The sequence below is a fragment of the Schistocerca cancellata genome, chromosome 6, assembly GCF_023864275.1.
Source record: "Schistocerca cancellata isolate TAMUIC-IGC-003103 chromosome 6, iqSchCanc2.1, whole genome shotgun sequence".
Taxonomy (NCBI): domain Eukaryota; kingdom Metazoa; phylum Arthropoda; class Insecta; order Orthoptera; family Acrididae; genus Schistocerca; species Schistocerca cancellata.
The window spans coordinates 70,622,934-70,645,388 of NC_064631.1; the positions used below are offsets into that span (position 1 = coordinate 70,622,934).

The 22,455-nt window shown below is 44.7% G+C and overlaps 1 protein-coding gene across 1 annotated transcript in view; it reads right to left on the reverse strand.

Moving 5' to 3' along the window:
• Positions 1-21,697, reverse strand: part of LOC126191089 (UDP-glucosyltransferase 2-like) — a 67,765-nt gene extending 46,068 nt beyond the window's left edge. The window contains exons 1-2 of the mRNA XM_049931815.1: positions 21,618-21,697; positions 8,812-9,210 (exon numbers count right to left, since the gene is read on the reverse strand). Coding sequence (XP_049787772.1) covers positions 8,812-9,210 — 399 coding nt within the window. The 5' untranslated portion in view covers positions 21,618-21,697. The remainder of the gene's footprint in view (positions 1-8,811; positions 9,211-21,617) is intronic.
• Between the last annotated feature and the right edge of the window lie 758 nt (positions 21,698-22,455).

Consider the following 22,455-nt stretch of genomic DNA (forward strand, 5'->3'; position numbering starts at 1 on the left):
TCGTGACATTGGTTAACGAGGCGAACATCCCGCGTGAGTTTCACCCCACTACTTCCTTCACGGTCGCTAATCGTAAAGTAATTTTGAACAGAGTATAGTCTATCGTACCAAATTTTCTTCCCCTCTGCGTAAGTATTGTACTGTTTCCAAATTGTTTACTGTATTCGAGTCTCAGTTCGCGTCGACAGTTGGTAGCCTTCACGCCTGCTATATTTCCTGCCATTACGGAATTGGTTCAAATGGCTCTGAACACTATGCGACTTAACTTCTGAGATCATCAGTCGCCTAGAACTTAGAATTAATTAAACCTAACTAACCTAAGGACATCACACACATCCATGCCCGAGGCAGGACTCGAACCTGCGACCGTAGCGGTCGCTCGGCTCCAGACTGCAACGCCTAGAACCGCACGGCCAGTCCGGCCGGCATTACGGAATGAATCATCCGTTGGTGTCTAAAGATGTTCCTTAACAAACTATCCTTTCTTTCAGTCAAGTCATGAGGGAGAGCTGTTTTCTCCACGATTTCTTTTGAATTACCAAATTTTCAGAAGTATCTGTTATATTCTTGGCTTGTGTGTTCATCGTTTGCGTATCGTTAAGGCTATAGTCTAAACAAAAATTTCGAGAAATGACGTCCGAAGACGTTACATTATATCCAGTGTATTACAGGTGAACTTCCTTATAACAACATCATTTACAACGATAACTCTGGTATAACGTCGTGGTTTCTGTGGTACGGCCATATTTCTCGTGAAGAATATACTTCTCATCTCTGCTTAATACGACAAATGCATATGCATGTACGTCGTATATAACGTCATTTTTGGTCGCAGTTAGCAACAAGATTTTCCAACAATCAATGTACTTGAGAAGGAAATCTGGTGTTGTACCATGGCAAATTGGCATAGTGTTCTCTCTGCCCTTCCGTCAACAATAGGAGTAGCATAAAATCTTCACCTCATTGTTATCCTAGCGCAGTCAAATTACAGTAGTAATGACAGTCACAGAACTTGTCGACAGTACACGTGATGTCAGGTTACGAAGCGCACGCATTTTAGAACAGCATGGCGAGTGAAAGAAAAGTTTTAACGCTGGAATAAAAAGTGAAAGTAATTCACGAAATCGAGTTGGAGGTAAAATGTTGAGTCCAAACGATTAAGAAGGACAAGTATAAAATTGTTACTGCGTTTGAACAAAATGGATCTAAAATCAATGGTTTACGAAAAGCAGAACGGAGCGACGAGGATGAAACGCTGCTTAAGTGGTTTAAGCAACAGAGAAATATCAGTGTACCCATTGACTGGCCTTTCCTTAATGGAAAAGTAGAAGAATTTGCCAAGAAAAAGACGAGGAATTTGTGTGCAGCACTGGCTGGACTGACGGCATTACTTTTGGCTAAGAGAGCGGTGTATCCAACAGTGCGAATATTAATCCAACAATCTGTCACTACGGCGTGGCCTAAAATTCGTGAAGGATATGTAGACTGTGACATCTTTAATGCAGACGAAACTAGCATTTTCCTTAAATTGACTCTTGAAAAAACTCTGAAATTCAAGGGCGAAAAATGTGTTGGAGGCAAGTTATTTAAAGAACGAATAACAGTTCTGGTTTTTGGTAACACAGATGGAACTGAGAAGAAAAAATTGCTCGTCATAACTAAGTCAAACCTCGTGCTTATTTTAAGCATGTAAAAACTTTGCCTGGGCACTACAATGCTAATAAAAAGCCCTGGATGACCTCCGAACTCTTGGAAGCTGAAATAAGGCGTTGGGATCAGCGGCTTGGAAGTCAGAAAAAAAAAGATACCGGTTGTTATTGACAACCCTCCAGCACATCCTGCACTCTATGACCTGGAAAATATTAAGTTAGTTTTCTTCCTGCAAGTACTACTAGCTTGTTGCATCCCATGGACCAAAGCGTAATTAAAAGTCTGAAATGCCACTATCGTAAACTTGTAATATTTCTGGCTTTGTAGCCATCATATTCAGGTACAAGAAGCTCGTCTTAGAGCAGTTGAGAAGGCAGCAGTTGCAAGATGACGTAATGTGATGTGAGGTAACGACGACAGATGGTATTTTTGTTAAGGGTATCGTGAGATAGACCACCTAAATTGTGGTACTTCTCCGCTATTGGCTGGTGCGTTCGGTACTTGCGCGTCAAAATGGTAATCTTCCATTATTAATATTTGAAAAATTAAACAGTGTATTTACTTGATTTTAAAATTAAAGCATCTCTCAATAGCGTGCTATCATGCCATCATTTCAATAGTGTTAATAAGAAGCAGAATAATAAACAACTGCAAAACGAAAAGGCAGACGAAGCACTTCGATGATCTTCGGATCGAGCCTAACTTGGATGGCGAGCAAAGCTGTTTGGCTGTAATATCAGAGCTGGTTTGGCAATCACAGAAGACAGATATGTTGTCTGCCGCAGTCGGTTTAGTTAGCACTTATTTAACAATGTCTACTGTGTAAATCCTACCCCCATGAAACATGGACCTTGCCGTTGGTGGGGAGGCTTGCGTGCCTCAGCGATACAGATAGCCGTACCGTAGGTGCAACCACATCGGAGGGGTATCTGTTGAGAGGCCAGACAAACGTGTGGTTCCTGAAGAGGGGCAGCAGCCTTTTCAGTAGTTGCAGGGGCAACAGTCTGGATGATTGACTGATCTGGCCTTGTAACACTAACCAAAACGGCATTGCTGTGCTGGTACTGCAAACGGCTGAAAGCAAGGAGAAACTACGGCCGTAATTTTTCCCGAGGGCATGCAGCTTTACTGTATGGTTAAATGATGATGGCGTCCTCTTGGGTAAAACATTCCGGAGGTAAAATAGTCCCCCATTCGGATCTCCGGGCGAGGACTACTCGAGAGGATGTCGTTATCAGGAGAAAGAAAACTGACGTTCTACGGATCGGAGCGTGGAATGTCAGATCCCTTAATCGGGCAGGTAGGTTGGAAAATTAAAAAAGAGAAATGGATAGGTTAAAGTTAGATATAGTGGGAATTAGTGAAGTCCGTGGCAGGAGGAACAAGACTTCTGGTCAGGTGACTACAGGGTTATAAACACCAAATCAAATAGGGGTAATGCAGGAGTAGGTTTAATAATGGATAGGAAAATAGGAATGCGGGTAAGCTACTACAAACAGCATAGTGAACGCATAATTGTGGCCAAGATAGATGCGAAGCCCACGCCTACTACAGTAGTGCAAGTTTATATACCAACTAGCTCTGCAGATGATGAAGAAATTGAAGAAATGTATGATGAAATAAAAGAAATTATTCAGATAGTGAAGGGATATGAAAATTTAATAGTCATGGGTGACTGGAATTCGTCAGTAGGAAAAGGGAGAGAAGGAAACGTAGTAGGTGAATATGGATTTGGGGGTAAGAAACGAAAGAGGAAGCCGCCTGGTAGAATTTTGCACAGAGCACAACCTAATCATAGCTAACACTTGGTTCAAGAATCATTAAAGAAGGCTGTGTACATGGAAGAACCCTGGAGATACTAAAAGGTATCAGATAGATTATATAATGGTAAGACAGAGATTTAGGAACCAAGTTTTAAATTGTAAGACATTTCCAGGGGCAGATGTGGACTCTGACCACAATCTAATCTAACTGTAGATTAAAACTCAAGAAACTGCAAAAAGGGGGGAATTTAAGGAGATGGGACCTGGATAAACTGAAAGAACCAGAGGTTGTACAGAGTTTCAGGGAGAGCATAAGGGAACAATTGACAGGAATGGGGGAAAGAAATACAGTAGAAGAAGAATGGGTAGCTTTGAGGGATGAAGTGCTGAAGGCAGCATAGGATCAAGTAGGTAAAACGACGAGGGCTAGTAGAAATCCCTGGGAAAGAGAAGAAATATTGAATTTAATTGATGAAAGGAGAAAGTATAAAAATGCAGTAAATGAAGCAGGCAAAAAGGAATACAAACATCTCAAAAATGAGATCGATAGGAAGTGCAAAATGGGTAAGCAGGAATGGCTAGAGGACAAATGTAAGGATGTAGAGGCTTATCTCACTAGGGGTAAGAGAGATACTGCCTACAGGAAAATTAAGAAGACCTTTGGAGAAAAGACAGCCACTTGTATGAATATCAAGGGCTCAGATGGAAACCCAGTTCTAAGCAAAGAAGGGAAAGCAGAAAGGTGGAAGGAGTATATAGAGGGTCTATGCAAGGGCGCTGTTCTTGAGGACAATATTATGGAAATGGAAGAGGATGTAGATGAAGATGAAATGGGAGATACGATACTGCGTGAAGAGTTTGACAGAGCACTGAAAGACTTGAGTCGCAACAAAGCTCCGGGAGTAGACAAAACTCTACCATCTGGTGAGCAAGATGTATGAGACAGGCGAAATACCCTCACATTTCAAGAAGAATATAATAATTCCAATCCCAAAGAAAGCAGGTGTTGACAGATGTGAAAATTACCGAACAATCAGTTTAATAAGCCACAGCTGCAAAATACTAACACGAATTCTTTACAGACGAATGGAAAAACTAGTAGAAGCCGACCTCGGGGAAGATCAGTTTGGATTCCGTAGAAATATTGGAACACGTGAGGCAATACTGACCCTACGACTTATCTTAGAAGCTAGATTAAGGAAAGGCAAACCTACGTTCCTAGCATTTGTAGACTTAGAGAAAGCTTTTGACAATGTTGACTGGAATACTCTCTTTCAAATTCTGAAGGTGGCAGGGGTAAAACATAGGGAGCGAAAAGCTATTTACGATTTGTACAGAAACCAGGTGGCAGTTATAAGAGTCAAGGGACATCAAAGGGAAGCAGTGGTTGGGAAGGGAGTGAGACAGGGTTGTAGCCTCTCCCCGATGTTGTTTAATCTGTATATTTAGCAAGCAGTAAAGGAAACAAAAGAAAAATTCGGAGTAGGTATTAAAATCCATGGAGAAGAAATAAATCTTTGAGGTTCGCCGATGACATTGTAATTCGGTCAGAGACAGCAAAGGACTTGGAAGAGCAATTGAACGGAATGGATAGTGTCTGGAAAGGAGGACATAAGATGAACATCAACAAAAGCAAAACGAGGATAATGGAATGTAGTCGAATTAAGTCGGGTGATGCTGAGGGAATTAGATTAGCAAATGAGACACTTAAAGTAGTAAAGGAGTTTTGCTATTTGGGGAGCAAAATAACTGATGATGGTCGAAGTAGAGAGGATATAAAATGTAGACTGGCAATGGCAAGGAAGGCGTTTCTGAAGAAGAGAAATTTGTTAACATCGAGTATAGATTTAAGTGTCAGGAAGTCATTTCTGAAAGTATTTGTATGGAGTAGCCATGTATGGAAGTGAAACGTGGACGGTAAATAGTTTAGACAAGAAGAGAATAGAAGCTTTCGAAATGTGGTGCAACAGAAGAATGCTGAAGATTAGATGGGTAGATCACATAACTAATGAGGAAGTATTGAATAGGATTGGGGAGAAGAGACGTTTGAGGCACAACTTGACTAGAAGAAGGGATCGGTTGGTAGGACATGTTCTGAGACATCAGGGGATCACCAGTTTAGTATTGGAGGGCAGAGTGGAGGGTAAAAATCTGTAGAGGGAGACCAAAAGATGAATACACTAAGCAGATTCAGATGGATGTAGGTTCCAGTAGGTACTGGGAGATGAAGAAGCTTGCACAGGTTAGAGTAGCATGGAGAGCTGCATCAAACCAGTATCAGGACTGAAGACCAGCCGGCCGCGGTGGTCTCGCGGTTCTAGGCGCGCAGTCCGGAACCGCGCGACTGCTACGGTCGCAGGTTCGAGTTCTGCCTCGGGCATGGATGTGTGTGACGTCCTTAGGTTAGTTAGGTTTAAGTAGTTCTACGTTCTAGGGTACTGATGACCACAGCTGTTTAGTCCCATAGTGCTGAGAGCCATTTGAACCATTTTTGAACTGAAGACCACAACAACAGTGTGTAAATCAGATCTGGCTGGGAAGCTTCGGAAGACAGACATGTTGTGTGCCGCGGTCAGTGTTAGTTAATATTTTATTAGCAATGTACGGTTATTTGGACGTATAGTTGAGAGCAGTGTGACACTAATTACGGAAATATGCTGTTCATTAATTTGTTGAAAAATAGAAATCGTTTGTGGCTCTAAAGTTGTATGTAATTGTGCAGTTTCTGGTGTTCTGCCAATAAAAGAGAGTGGCATCCCATATAAACCAACTGTTGGAAATTTAGTTATTTCTGAAGTAACAGTTCTTCGCTAAGAGTTTCTTACAGCCTCAGGACATCGGATTCACAACCTACGTGCTGTTTTCTGCGCAGGGGACAACGACTGTAGAAGACTGCAGGTTGGTGAACACTTATTAGAACTTATGCATTCCACTCAGGGCGGTAGAAGCAACTAGACACCTCGCGTGTACTGCAATCTTAGTACAAATGAGATCAGTGACACGTCATCTGTGGTAACGCAGAGGAGGTATGACGGAGAGAAATATTTTTGAGGGGAGAGGTTGGTCATACGTACGTGTATATATATATATATATATATATATATATATATATATATATATATATATATATATATGGCTTCTCTGTAACTCTTCTCTTTTTCAACTTGCCAAAGCAGGATTATTCTCTTACCTTAATGGACGCTTTCAGGTGCATTACCCAAGCTTGGAGGTGAGTCACAGCCCAAACCATAAAGAACTGTTTCTGTCGTGTGGGAATCACAATTTAAGGAATAAGTGCCGCCGAAATTGAACAAACGTTCGATGAGACTGATGATCTGTCTGCATTGCTGCCAGAACTCTACTGTGATAGTCACAGTCGGTGCGACATTGAAACTTATGCAACAGTAGATGATGACGTTGTTACAACCGAAGCGCAAACTGAAGGGGAAATCGCAAATGAAATGAATAATCGGGGTCACAGCGACCATGAAGTGAGCAAGGGAGATGAAGGATGAGATTTTCACTCTGCAGCGTAGTGTGCGCTCATATGAAAGTTCCTGGCAGATTAAAACTGTTTGCCGGACCGAGACTCGAACTCGGGACCTTTGCCTTTCGCAGGAAAGTGCTCTACCATCTGAGCTACCCAAGCACGACTCACCCCCGTCCTCACAGCTTTACTTCTGAGTCTGCCAGTACCTCCTCTCCTACCTTCCAAATTTTACAGATGCTCTTCTGCGAACCACGCAGAACTAGCACTCCTGAAAGAAAGGATATTGCGGAGACATGGCTTAGCCACAGCCTGGGGGGGGGGGCGGGGGTGTTCCCAGAATGAGATTTTCACTCTGCAGCGGAGTGTGCGCTGATATAATAAAGGCTAGCAGACGACACATATAGCACTGTGATTATGCACTGGGATCCTGGTCGATCAAGAAATGTGTGTGAAATCTTATGGAACTTAACTGCTAATGTCATCAGTTCCTAGGCTTACACACTATTTAACCTAAATTATCCTAAGGAGAACCAAACACACCCATGCCTGAGGGAGGACTCGAACCTCCGCCGGGACCAGCCGTACAGTCAATGACTGCAGCGCCTTAGACCGCTCGGCTAATCCCGCGCGGCTCCTGGTCGATCACTTGAAGCGACTGAGAAATACGTTTTCTTGTCTGTCAGTGGCTGTCCAGATCACGCCATTCTAAGGAAGCCTTGCTTTGCCTGTCCTTTTATTGGCTAGCGTTTGCGGAAAGAGAGTGTCTAGGGCGGCCTGACACGAAGGAGTGTATTTTAGCAAATATCCTTTGGAGAGAATGCAATGGTACAGATTGTACAGACAGAAGCAGAGAATCAGAAAAATATGAAATAATAGTTCAGTATGAGTTTGAATATACATAGACGTACATAGATGTACAAAGACGTACATGATGTGAGAGTGTGTACTTCTTTATTTCAATTGGGTGTCATTATTTTCGTAGTGCTTGTGATAACGTTTAGTGAACATCCCTCAGAAATAGATAGAATAATAAATTAATAAATAAATAAATAGATAAAAAATGTTATGGTATCCTTAAAAATCCGCATTTATTCATTGCCCATAGCTCAGCAAACCAAAGTATTTCTGGAACTTCGTGGCAAATTAAAACTGTGTGCCGGACCGAGACTCGAACTCGGGATCTTGCCTTTCGCGGGCAAGTGCTCTACCATTTTTTTTTCTTTTTGTTATCATTCTGTTTGGTCGTTGCGGACGCCACATGACACCCGGTCAAGTTCGTTTGTTGATCCTTCAACTCAGTTTTTTTTTTTTTTTTTTTTTCTACAGAGACCAAACAGTTCTTTGACCGAAGACGCTGAGCTACAGTGTCAGCACTAACTGAGCTACCCAAGCACGACTCCTACCTTCCAAACTTCACAGAAGCTCTCCTGTAGAGTGAAAATCTGATTCTGGAAACATCCCCCAGGCTGTCGCTAAGCCATGTCTCCGCAATATACTTTCTTCCAGAGTGCTAGTTCTGCAAGGTTCGCAGGAGAGCTTCTGTGAAGTTTGGAAGGTAGGAGACTAGGCACTGGCAGAAGTGAAGCGGTGAGTACGGGGAGTGAGTCGTGCTTGGGTAGCTCAGTAGGTAGAGCACTTGCCCGCGAAAGGCAAAGGTTCCGAGTTCGAGTCTCGGTCCGGCACACAGTTTTAATCTGCCAGGAAGTTTCATATCAGCGCACACACTGCTGCAGAGTGAAAAATCTCATTATGTTCTTTTCCATTTGCTGTCACAATAGACTGATAAGACGAATCGCGGTTAGGACACTCGTTTACAACAACATAGATTTCAAGGTCCCTTGGATGTTGTTATAGCCAAGTTACACTGCATTTACATTGTCTGCATGTGAGAGGGATGTAGCTGCATACCTGCGTCATTATGAGATCGTACTTCTCGTTCGTCGTCAAGATTTCGGTCAGACCGGGATGTTCGAAGATGTTCTCGCAGTAGTCGTAGGTGTTCTGCCACATGAAGAACACCACATTGAGGCTGCGCACGAAGTCGACGGTGAGGTTGTTGACGATGGTCGGCACGGAGCCGCGGATGCTGACGTCGCGGTAGTTGGGCGGCGGGCTCTTGTGCGGGAAGTGCGACACGACGGTGAGGTTGTGCCCCCTGGCGGCGAGCTGGCGCAGCAGCGGCTCCACCATGGCCCAGTGGCTGCGGCCCTGGAAGTGGAACAGGCCCAGGATGCGCGCACCCCGGCACCCGGGCACCGCCACCGCCAGCAGCGCAGCCGAACACAGCAGCAGGCCCAACAGCCGCATCTGCAACGCAGCCCTGCCACTTCCTGTACGTCTTCAACACTGCTCACAGTAGACAAACTAAAACGGCGAGGAGAAGGCAAACAATCCTAGCAAACATATGGCCGGACACAAAAGTTTTCCCCGATATGATGCACACTGATTAGTTCCTTTCCCAAGGCGGCTTCCGTCAACACCCCCTCCCGGATGATACCCTCTCTCCCTCCATACATCCCTCCTATCAACTCTGAACCTCACCCCACTCATTTCCTTCTCCTTTTACCGGGCTCCCTCTTGCCTTCCCCCTCCCCCCTCCATCCTATTTTTCCCGCCTACCCTCTCTCTGCCTCCCTTCTCCCACCCTCTGCCTTTTCCCATTCCCTCTCGCGTCTACCCTGCTCCCCTCCCTTCTGAGTCCTCTCCCTTCGTCATCCCCCCCCCGCCTTTCGTTTTTTCCTCTCCTCCCCCCTTTTTTCTTCCCCCTCCTCTGTCCAGGTCCCCCCTTCCATCTGCCCTTGCCTGTGGAGTGTCATCTTCATGCCGACCTTTTAGTGCAGTGTTCCTAGTGATTGTTAAGTGTTGAGCATCTTTCCGAAGTGTTGCGAACGAGCCGGTCGGTGTGGCCGTGCGGTTCTAGGCGCTTCAGTCTGGAACCGTGTGACAGCTATGGTCGCAGGTTCGAATCCTGCCTCGGGCATAGATGTGTGTGATGTCCTTAGGTTAATTAAGTTTAAGTAGTTCTAAGTTCTAGGGGACTGATGACCTCAGATGTTAAGTCCCATAGTGCTCAGAGCCATTTTTTTGTTGCGAACGGTCATCATGCTGTCGCAGGGTGTGATTTTTTTTATGTCTCTTGCGAACAGAATCCAGACTGTCACCGTGTTTTTTTAATTGTCTGTATACTTTTTCCCTGTCTGCTTCCTTTGTATTTTATTATCATCTCCCACCATCAGTTTTATGTTTTAACTTTCCACAATTTTCCGGCGATTTACATTTTACATCACCATTTCATCGCCTGTTTTTATCGATTTCTTATCTTCTTATGTTCAAAAAATTCTGTAGGCTGAAGAGCGGCGTACTAAGCTAAGGAATCGAAATCCAATAAAGGAAAAAAAACACTGATTAGTCAGAGCATTACGACCACTGACCTGCTATCGATATAAAGCCGTCCAGGCGATAGAAGCGTCATCTGGCGAGGGTAACTGCTAGTCAGACACAAGCACTTTATTTATTTCTTTATTTATTTTTTGTTCCGTGGGACCAAATTAAGGAGAAGTCTCCATGGTCATGGAACGAGTCAATACATGTAATTATAACACGATTGTAGAAACAGATAAAATGAAATATAAGAAACATATTCAGGCGACACGTCGTAACTTTAAATAAAGAGAATGGACAATGTATCACTGGAATTTGCTTAATTTTTTAGCTCTTCCAGGAGCTCCTCGGCAGAATAGAAGGAGTGAGCCATGACGAAACTCTTCAGTTTAGACTTAAAAGAGTTTTGGCTACTGCTAAGATTTTTTAGTTCTTGTGGTAGCTTATTGAAAATGGATGGATCAGAATAGTGCACTCCTTTCTGCACAAGAGTCAAGGAAGTGCATTCCACATGCAGGTTTGATTTCTGGCGAGTATTAACTGAGTGAAAGCTAACTCTTGGGAATAAGCTAATATTGCTAACAACAAACGACATTAAAGAAAATATATACTGTGAGGGCAATGTCAGAATTCCCAGACTGTTGAATAGGGTCGACAAGAGGTCCTCGAACTTACACGACATATAGCTCGAACAGCCCGTTTTTGAGCCAAAAACACCCCAGAAGAATTACCCCAAAAGATAATACCATACGAAATAAGTGTATGAAAATATGCGAAGCAGTCTACTTTTCGTGTTGAACTGTCACTTATTTCAGATACTGTTCTAATGGTAAATACAGCAGCATTTAGTTTCTGAACAAGATCCTGAATAATGGCTTTCCACGACAGCTTACTATCTATCCGAACGCCTAGGAACTTGAACTGTTCCATCTCGCTTATAATGTGCTCATTCTGTCTGATCAAAATATCGGTTCTTGTTTAATTGTGAGTCAGAAACTATAAAAACTGAGTCTTACTGTGATTTAGCATCAAATTATTTTCCACAAGCCACGAACTTATTTCATGAACTACATTACTTGATACTGTTACAGTATTACACACAAGATCCTTCACTACCAAGCTGGTGTCATCAGCAAACAGAAATATTTTTGAATCACCTGTAATACTAGAAGGCATATCATTTATATAAATAAGGAACAGCATTGGCCCAGCACAGACCCTTGTGGAACGCCCCACTTAACAGTGCTCCATTGGGACTGAACATCACTACCACTCTCAATATTGCGGAGAATTACCTTCTGCTTTCTGTTCTTGAAGTAAGAGGCGAACCCATTGTAAGCTACTCCCATTACTCCATAATGGTCCAACTTCTGCAGTAATGCTTTGTGGTCAACACAGTCAAAAGCCTTCGTTAAATCAAAGAAAACACCTAACGTTCGCAACCTTTTATTTAATCCGTCCAAAACCTCACAGAGAAAAGAGACTATAGCATTTTCAGTTGTTAAACCATTTCTAAAACCAGACTGTACACTGTGCACGTAGTATCAATGAGCGTGCTGTCCGTGTGTACCAGGCGATCAAAGAGTCAGTATAAATCTGAAAACTGAATAAATCACGGAATATCCGGCCGCGGTGGTCTCGCGGTTCTAGGCGCGCAGTCCGGAACCGTGCGGCTGCTACGGTCGCTGGTTCGAATCCTGCCTCGGGCATGGATGTGTGTGATGTCCTTATGTTAGTTAGGTTTAAGTAGTTCTAAGTTCTAGGGGACTGATGACCACGGCTGTTAAGTCCCATAGTGCTCAGAGCCATTTGAACCATTTTTGAAATCATGGAATAATGTAGGTAGAGAGGTACAAATTGACACATATGCTTGGAATGACATGGGGTTTTATTAGAACCAAAAAATACAAAAGTTCAAAAAATGTCCGACAGGTGGCGCTTCATCTGATCAGAATAGCAATAATTAGCATAACAAAGTAAGACAAAGCAAAGATGATGTTCTTTACAGGAAATGCTCAATATGTCCACCATCATTCCTCAACAATAGCTGTAGTCGAGGAATAATGTTGTGAACAGCATTGTAAAGCCCGTCCGGAGTTATGGTGAGGCATCGGCGCCGGATGTTGTCTTTCAGCATCCCTAGAGATGTCGTTCGATCACGATACACTTGCGACTTCAGGTAACCCCAAAGCCAATAATCGCCCGGACTGAGGTCTGGGGACCTGGAAGGCCACGCATGAGGAAAGAGGCGGCTGAGCACACGATCATCACCAAACGACGCGTAAGAGATCTTTCACGCGTCTAGCAATATGAGGTGGAGCGCCATCCTGCATAAACATCGTACGTTACAGCAGGTGTTTATCAGCCAGGCTGGGGATGATGCGATTCTGTAACATATCAGCGTATCTCTCACCCGTCACGGTAGCAGTTACAAAACCAGAATCACGCATTTCCTCGAAGAAGAAAGGCCCGATAACGGTAGATGTGGTAAATCCAACCCATACCGTGACCTTCTCGTCGAGCAATGGAGTTTCCACGACAGTTCTAGGATTTTTCGGTAACCCAAATTTGCAGTTGTGGGCGTTGACAGACCCTCGGAGCGTGAAATGAGCTTCGTCGGTCCACAACACGTTACTCAACCAATCGTCATCTTCCGCCATATTTTGAAACGCCCACACCGCAAATGCCCTCCGCTTCACTAAATCGCCAGGTAACAGTTCATGATGCCGACGGATTTTGTACGGATAGCATCGGAGGGTACGCCTAAGTGCCAACCAAACAGTAGTGTGTGGAATGCCGGTGCGACGTGCGACTGCACGAGCGCTGACTTCCCCGTGCATAGACGAACCCCTACAGTCCCCATTTCTTCCTGAACTGTCTCAGCAGCATTACGCCTTGTGCTCGGTCGGCCACTATGGGGTCTATCGTCCAAGCAACCCGTGGCTTCGAACTTCGAAATCATTCTCGCCACAGCTGAATTTGTCAACGAATCCCCTTCCTATGGCGATAGGATCGTAACGCTGAACTAGCACACTCCCCATTCTGATAATACAGCTTCACTAAAAGCGCCTTTTCAGGTAACGTCAACATGCTGCGACTGCTGGCGCATCTGATTCTATCACTCATTACAGCTCCTTTTATACACGATTCTCATGCTCAGTCACTGACGTTTTGCTCTCCAGCGTCATCTGTCGGGCATTTTGTGAACTTTATTTTTCTTTTGTTCTAATAAAACCTCCTGTCATTCCAAGCATGTGTGTCAATTTTTACCTCTCTATCTACATTATTCCGTGGTTTATTACGTTTTCAAATTTATACTGACTTTTTGTTCACCGGGTAGAATAGAGAATGCGCTCGATCTGTCTGAGTCTGACAGAGGTCAGATTGTGATGACTCGGAGGCTGAGCACGAACATTTCGGGAACTGGACGACTTGTCGGGTGTTTGAGGAGTGCTACGGTGAGCGACTTCAACACGTGGTGAAACCACAGCCAGACGTCGAGGAGTTGCTCGGCCACGCCTCATTTAAGATATCCGACGTCGTAATGTGGCAAAACTGATAAAACAGGACAGGATTGTGGCAGAAATATCATCAGACTTTAATACCGGGCAGAGTACAGGTGTGTCTGAACACACAATGCACCAAACACTCCCAACACTGGCCCTCCGCAAGCGGAGTACCAATGCATGTGCCAATGTTAACACCGGGACATCGGCAACTACGACTGAAACCGGTGCATGACTATCGGCACTGGACATTGGCGCTGTGGCAGAGCGTTGCATGCTCTGATGAATCCCGATATCTTCTTCATCAGGCCGATGGGAGGGCGCGAATCCGTCGTCTTCCACGAGAGTAGCTGCTTGATACCTACACTGAAGGACGGAGACAAGATGGTGGCAGCTCCATTATACTGTGAGGAAGATTCACGTGGGAAACCATGGATCGAGCGGAGCTCGTTCAAGGCACCGTGACGGCTAAGGAGTACCGCACACTGGTTGCAGACCGCGCACAGCCCTCCATGACGATCATGTTTCCTGCCGCCAGTGGCATTTTTCAGCAAGATAATGCGCCATGTCGCAAGGCCAGGAGTCTGATGGAGTGGTTCGAGGAACACAGTGGCGAGCTGCAGTTGATGTGCTGGCCTCGCAACTCGCCAGATATGAACCCGATCGGACACATCTGGGATGAACATGGCGTCATTGCTCATGGCCCCCCTTCCGGGAATTTACGGGAATTAGGGGACTTGTGTGTGTAGATGTGGAGCCAACATTCTCCAGCGACCTACCGAGGTTTCATTGCTTCCCTGCCACAAAATGCCGCCGCTGTCATCCGTGCCAATGGTGGACATTTCGACTATTAGGCACGTGATCATAATGTTCTGACTGATCAGTATCCTACGTCTCAGTACGTGAACATCTTATAACAGAGTCTTCGAGGATTTACATATATGGCCGGCCGCTGTAGCCGAGCGGTTCTAGGCGCTTCAGTGGGAACCGCGCGACCGATACGGTGGCAGGTTCGAATCCTGCCTCGGGTATGGACGCGTGTGATGTCCTTAGATTAGTTAGGTTTAAGTGGTTTTAAGTTCTATGGGACTGATGACCTCCCATGTTAAGTCCCATAGTACTCAGAAATGTTCCACATGGACACCGTAAAGGCAGGCACATCTCCTTATAGACGCATGTACACGTTGAAAAATCCCAGGCGTGTCACGAATTCATTGATAATGATCCACAATGTGTTCTTCGACACTATCAACAGGGGTGAAATACAATGAAGCTTTTAAACATCGCCACAGAAAAAAATCCACGTAGTTGATGTCGGTGTCCTGCGTGGTGAACCACGAGCGATTCATTTGTTATTGACGATTCGTACTGTGTATTGCTGAATGGTCACATGAAAGTGTGCCAGTGCACCACTATGCATGTGCCACAAACACATCATCACCGTAAGGGAGATACTGTAAATAGCAGATTGGCTTGTGTTCCAGAAAATTTCTCACGATCAGTAAGTCTGCTCGGTAGGAATAAACGCCATATCAGGGAAACGCTTGGTTTGTGGGCCTATGTTTGCTAAGATTTTTTTACTTGTTTACCCGTCCTCTATTCACTGCTTTTCTTTGTGCGAGTAATGGACAAATATGCTGTATAATTACCCATTAGAAGTCATTATGACCACCACCCAACGAAAGATCGAGTCACACTTCATGGCACTGCGGATACGGGATACGGTAAAGAAAGTATAGAAGTGGACCAGAGACGAATGGGGGATCATTCCCACCACAATGCGGATCGCAAATGAGAAAATCAGCTGACATCCGCGACTTTGACAAAGGGCAGGTTGTTGTGGTCCAACGGCTGCAAAAGAGCAGAGAACGGAGAAGCTAGTCGGCTGTTCACGTGCTACGGCCGTGAGCATCAACGGGAAGTGGTCGAAGGACGTTTAAGCCCAGGGGTAGGCGACAAGGTGTTGGACGTAGAAGCCTCACCACAAAACGTGGAGGTCTGAGGATTGTGGCAGATATAGCGACAGAGTACAATGCTGGAGCAGTTGCGAGAGTTTCGTGGCACACCGTTCGGTGCACGTGGTTCAGTACGGATCTCCGCAGTAGGCGACGTCTACCTGTTTCCGGACTCCTACCAGTTTCCCTGTTGACCCAGTGACGTTGTCTGTTAAGACTGCAGTCGACAACAGATCATCGAGACCGGTCTTTGGGTCAGAGGAAACGTGTCGTGTAGACAAGTGAATCACGTTTCTTGTTGCACCAGGTCGATGGTCGTGTCCGAATACGCCGTCATCCAGGAGAATGGCTACTCTAAACAGGAACCGGCCACGGATGCAGATCGGTGTGGCAGTATAAACTGCAGGAAATGTTCGTCCAGGCTTCAACAAGACTTGTGATAGTACAAACAGCGTTTAATATGTAATGAAACGCTTTTTTTCTATGCAATTTCGGCTGAAAAAATACGGAAGTTGTTGTGGGACATCGTCGAATATTCCGGCTTCAGCCTCCTATAGTTTCTTGAAGTTGCAATAGGTGGCGGTGGCGTAGCCTTCGAAATGTCGTCTGTAACGGAGGTGCCTTCCAGACAGAAACTGTCATTGAGTTTCTTTTGGCGCTAAACCAAAGCGTCGCAGGTATTAATAGCCGCTTGCAGAATGTCTACGGAGTCCTGGCAGTGAACGTAAGGACGGTGAATGGTTGGGCGAGTCGTCTTGTGGATAACATCGGAAGTTCACTTAGGCTTTTTGCGAACGATGCTGTAGTATATCGAGAGGTTGTAACAATGGAAAATTGTACTGAAATGCAGGACGATCTGCAACGAATTGACGCGTGGTGCAGGGAATGGCAATTGAATCTCAATGTAGACAAGTGTAATGTGCTGCGAATACATAGAAAAAAAGATCCTTTATCATTTAGCTACAATATAGCACGTCAGGAACTGGAAGCAGTTAATTCGATAAATTATCTGGGAGTACGCATTAGGAGTGATTTAAAATGGAATGATCACATAAAGTTGATCGTCGGTAAAGCACATGGCAGACTGAGATTCATTGGAAGAATCCTAAGGAAATGCAATCCGAAAACAAAGGAAGTAGGTTACAGTACACTTGTTCGCCCACTGCTTGAATATTGCTCATCAGTGCGGGAACCGTACCAGGTAGGGTTGATAGAAGAGATAGAGAAGATCCAACGGAGAGCAGCGCGTTTCGTTACAGGATCATTTAGTAATCGCGAAAGCGTTGCGGAGATGATGGATAAACTCCAGTGGAAGACTCTGCAGGAGAGACGCTCAATAGCTCGGTTCGGGCTTTTGTTAAAGTTTCGAGAACATACCTTCACCGAGGAGTCAAGCGGTATATTGCTCCCTCCTACGTATATCTCGCGAAGAGACCATGAGGATAAAATCAGAGAAATTAGAGCCCACACAGAGGCATACCGACAATCTTTCTTTCCAAGAACAAAACGAGATTGGAATAGAAGGGAGAACCGATAGAGGTACTCAGGGTACACTCCGCCACACACCGTCAGATGGCTTGCGGAGTACGGATGTAGATGTAGATAGCAACAAGGTCGCACAAACCTGTCCTGTCACCCGTGTGCCGGCCAGGCGCACGCACTTGTGACGCCTGCAGTGTTGCAACGTGTGAATGACGGATCATCATCAAAAACATCGCTGCTCACAAGGGAACCTCCCCATCGCACCTCCCTCAGATTTAGTTATAAGTTGGCACAGTGGATAGGCCTTGAAAAACTGAACACAGATCAATCGAGAAAACAGGAAGAAGTCGTGTGGAACTATGAAAAAAATAAGCGAAATATACAAACTGAGTAGTCCATGTGGAACATAAGTAACATGAAGGACAACCTCAGTTCAGGAGCGCCGTGGTCTCGTGGTAAGCGTGAGCTGCTCCTGAACGCAAGGTCCTTGGTTCAAATCTCCCCTCGGGTGAAAATTTTAATTTTTTTATTTTCTGACAATTATGTGACGCACATGCCGTCACCAGTGTCGTATAGAATATATCAGACGTGTTTTCCTGTGCAGGAATCGGTTGACTTATGACCTTGCTATCGAATGTTATCGGTTCCCATTGGAGAGGCACGTCCTTTCGTCTACTAATCGCACGGTTTTGCGGTGCGGTCGCAAAACACAGACACTAAACTTATTACAGTGAACAGAGTCGTCAGTGAACGAACGGACAGATCATAACTTTTCGAAAAAAAAAGAAGTAAATTTTTCACTTGAGGGAAGACTTGGACCTAGGACCTTTCATTACGCAGCTACTCACGCTAACCACGGGACCACGGCGCTCCTTAGCCTGGTCCATGAAGTTGCTTATCATGCGCATGGACTACTCAGTTTGTATATTTTGCTTATTTTTTCATAGTTCCACACAAGTTCTTCCTGTTTTCTCGATTGATCTCTGTTCAGTTTTTCAAGGCCTATCCACTGTGCCAACGTATAACTAAATCTGAGGGGGGGTGCGATGGGGAGGTTCCCTTGTAAGTTGCACGTCTCTGTTTGTAGTACTGACGCACTCATCCACCAGTTGGGGTACTCAAGAGATGTGTGCCCTCTGAGATCCTTGCCACCTAACAGGAGACCATAAAAATCAACGAAGGATGATCTGTGCTGAACTGCTTGCGCTTTGCGAGGCTGATCATGGCAGTGTTTTGTTGAACTTAGGCAAACACGATGAAACATGTGTTCATCACTTCGAACCGGAAACAAAACGACGATCCATGGAGTGGCGCCACATCACCTCTCCTCCGATGAAAAAGTTCAAAGCCGCTCCATCAATCGGTAAAGTCATGGAGACGGTCTTTTGGCACTCTGAATGGGTGATTGTGTTTTATGTTCCCCCTCAGGGTGCAACAATCAACTCTTACGTATACTGTGCTACCATCAGGATACTGTAGAATCGACTTCTGATTGTTCGGCGCAACAAAAATGCGAACGTCTCATTCTCCACGACAATGCAACGCCTCGCACAAGGCTGCTCACCCTGAAAGAAGCTCACAAAACTTCCTAGGACTGTTCTTCCTCATCCACCCTACAGCCCAGATCTCGCATCTTCCGACTTCTACCTGTTCGGCCCAGTGAATGATGCACTCGGATGGAAGCAGTAATGGATGATGGGAAGGTTATCGTTTCACAAAACGTTGGCTCCGAAGTCGATCCGTAGAGTGGTACTATGCGGGCTCTCCCAGTAAGATGGCATAAGGCTGTCGCACTGAACGGAGATTATTTTTCAAAACAGAATTTTGTAGCCAAAAGAGTGATGTAGAGGAATCCTGAATAAAATCAATCTGCTTTCATAAAAAAGTGCTGTATTACATATTGAACGCCTCTCGTAAATGTGCGCACCAGAGGCGTCTATTAATAACGTGAACGTCATTCCGAGCAACCTGCTCCCCTTCAGTCTTGCAGTCATTCCCAGTGGCGGTGGCGTGTTCCATCAGAAAAACTGTCTGTGCTAAGGGGCCAGAATAGTACTCCAGAGGTTTAGGAAGTGAAATCATGTTGATGGATTGACCATTAAATTTGTATGAGCTGAACCCGATGGAAGACATCTGCGGCGCTACTAGGTGTCTTCCGTGCGCCCACACACAAGCAGCCCGTACTTTGTGGGAACTGCCTCACCTGTGCGTTGACATCTGGTGCCAATACATCCAAAAACTTACCAAGAACTTGTCGAATCCATGTCACCCGCAATCGCTCCTGTACTGCGATCAAAGTTTGATCAATATGCGATTACGCAGGCAGTTATAGTGTTTTGGCTCATCAGTTTATACACGAAGGAAAAATATTTACAGTAAGACTGACGCAGGATTGACCATTGTTACGGTTTATATTGCTACATAGATAGCTTCGTGTCGTTTTGCACACTAAGTGCAGGAGGTTTTGCCGAAAGACTTCCAGTTATAAACTCTTGCACGAACACTTCCTCAGACGTTTCACGTGAATTCTGCTTTGCATAGCACTCGACAATGACTACACGATGTACTATCGTAAGCGCTAATGACTCGATGCGGAGTACTCCAGACGAGCGCAGACACAGACGTATGGCAACCGGCTGGAAACAGAAATCTCGGTTTCCAGCATTTTCCGTGTTAGCAGTTCTCCTTTTCATTAACAGGAGTCAATTCAGCTCCAGTGTTATAAATATTTCGCGGGCCAGTTACATTTTGCTGACGTATATATCGTGAGAACATGTTACGAGAAGTGTTCTCTCCTCGCACCCTTCTACCATATCAACGCCCTCGGATTTCTTGCGCTTTCCGAAAAATGAACACTAACCAGCCAATGGTTTTATTCCTGATTATTATCCCTCCTTTCCTGTCACCTTTATACAAACAGTCCCCCCAAACCTCATACCTACACACTCTCCATATTGCATCCCAACAAAACGTTTATCCAGATTCCCTTACCTGACCACAATCTCGGCCCTATCATTCCACTTTTAACAGAATACTCATTTTACTCTGGTTCTAAGTAATTCTCTTCTCCCTATTGCCTGCTGTCATTTACATTCCAACCTACGATTTTCGTTTGCTGTATAGTCTTAGAGAATACGGAAACTTGTACATTCACATTAGTGAATTGCGACTAAGTATGAATTTATACGCACCCATTTTGCTACGAGTAAAAAATCATACGGATTTTGTTTTATACTTTTTCATTTATGCAGCACTTACGACGTAATGTAAGATTAAACGAATGTAATAAACCATTCTATCAATCAGTAGTGAATAATAAATATGTACATTATTACACTTGAGACGTTATTAGTCCAACTGAGTTTAGGATTACAAATTTCGATTCTGTGTACGAAAACTGTCAGTTCCATTACCTGTTCCTAAGTATTTTATTTTCCGTGATTTTTTTTGTGAACATGTTATAATTATTTTATGAGCGTTTTAGTATGTTCACTACATATCGTTAGTCAAACTGTCTCGAGTAGTTTCTCCATTACCAGCAGGTTTCCTGATGCCGGAGGAAAACACTACGTCTCGAAAATCCTCATAACCTACTGCTGACTGCTTTCTCGAAATCAACAAATCACGTTTCTTGTCAAGTTCTTATAGTTCCAAATCGTGCACCAGCATCACTACTAATTCTGCCAGACACCAGTGAACACATCAGTTTTACTTGTTATCAAGACAAATTGCTTTTATCTTTTAAGGAAAACTCAGAGAAATTCGATGATATTGCAACTTAGAAACTATACAGAATTTGTCACGATTTTTATGTTTTTGAATCATTGTTACATATTTTAAAATCTACCTGGCGGGAGCGTGGCTGTTAAGAGTTACCGCTGACAGCCCACACTTCGCTCATACGGAATCCGGTCGATGTAACAGCAACAAAAAAAACAATAGCAGAAGCGAATTCTTTTTGGAATCACTCAATTTATTAAAACGCCGCATGAGTTGTTAGCTGAATGGATTTGTAACTTCCCAGTTTTTACGCAAACTTTATGGGCAATGTGCCGATATCGGAAAATGACCAATGTAATACCTGTTCACGTATGAGCGACCCTGCAAGTTTTGTTCGGTGTATATCATTCGCTGAGGCGCACGTTCACGAACTATACACACACAGTGTATATCAGACGTCGTTGTCTTTGATACAGCATAGGAGGATCACGTACTAATGTAAATGCGCGTTTCTGAAAACAGGTGCTGATGAAAAGGTACGAACTACACAAAAGTGTTTATGTTTGCCTTCACAGGGAAATGTTTCGAGGCGTTACTCTCGTAACACCTAGCATATATCATACAGTGACACTAGAGTCAAGGCAGAAGCGATGTTGGACTCAGTACTTACAATCGCTTTCGGTGCTACCCCCCACCGGTGGCTGCAGCGAACACAAGCTGCTCGCACTCTGCGTGTCTCGCGAGATCGTTTTCCACTGGCGGTCTGCGGACAGCCGCGGCCTTGTAGATAAGCAAATTGAGGAGCAACGGCGGCAGCCTTCGAACCGCAGCCGCCTGCTGAGTCAGGCGACGTCGAAATACGTGATGATGCAGATTTACATCATCGAGAACATGTAAGTCTTGAACCATTGTTGGTATAGAGTTTTGCCTAGATGCTATGTATTTTAATAAACAATGTGATGGCTGCCAAAGATGACTCTACTGAGACCTCGAGGGAAAGCAGTTATTTAAATCTGAGTATGGATTACGTAAACCAATCAGGGCACGTCCCAATTTCCACTCCAGACGATCGTACCCTATAGGTGTTAGTACCGACAAAGTGATAAGGTTGACGGATCGATTTGTGAACTGCCCACCAGTTCACACTCCTGACAGCGTGGTGAACCAAAGTGCTACCTTCTAGATTTGGTATGCTTCTTGCGACGAAGAATGATTGAGGGCCAATGGACGATAGTGAATGGCGATTTGCGGACCCTGCAAACGCGTGGTTAGTAGGTGAACTGGTATTGCTCGTCTCACGCTCTGAGACTGGGAAGGAATCCGGTCTGAGATGAGTATTGCGTGAGCTCAGCTCTGCTAAGATTTAACACGACTCCGGCTTTTGCTCTTCAGGCCCTCTCAGTCTCATGGGTAAGACTGCCGTCGGCCGTACTGCCACGATGGTTCTCCTAGAACGTTGTTATCCCGATGAAAGAATTTTGTCGGGACGATGGCTTGAACCGCTACGG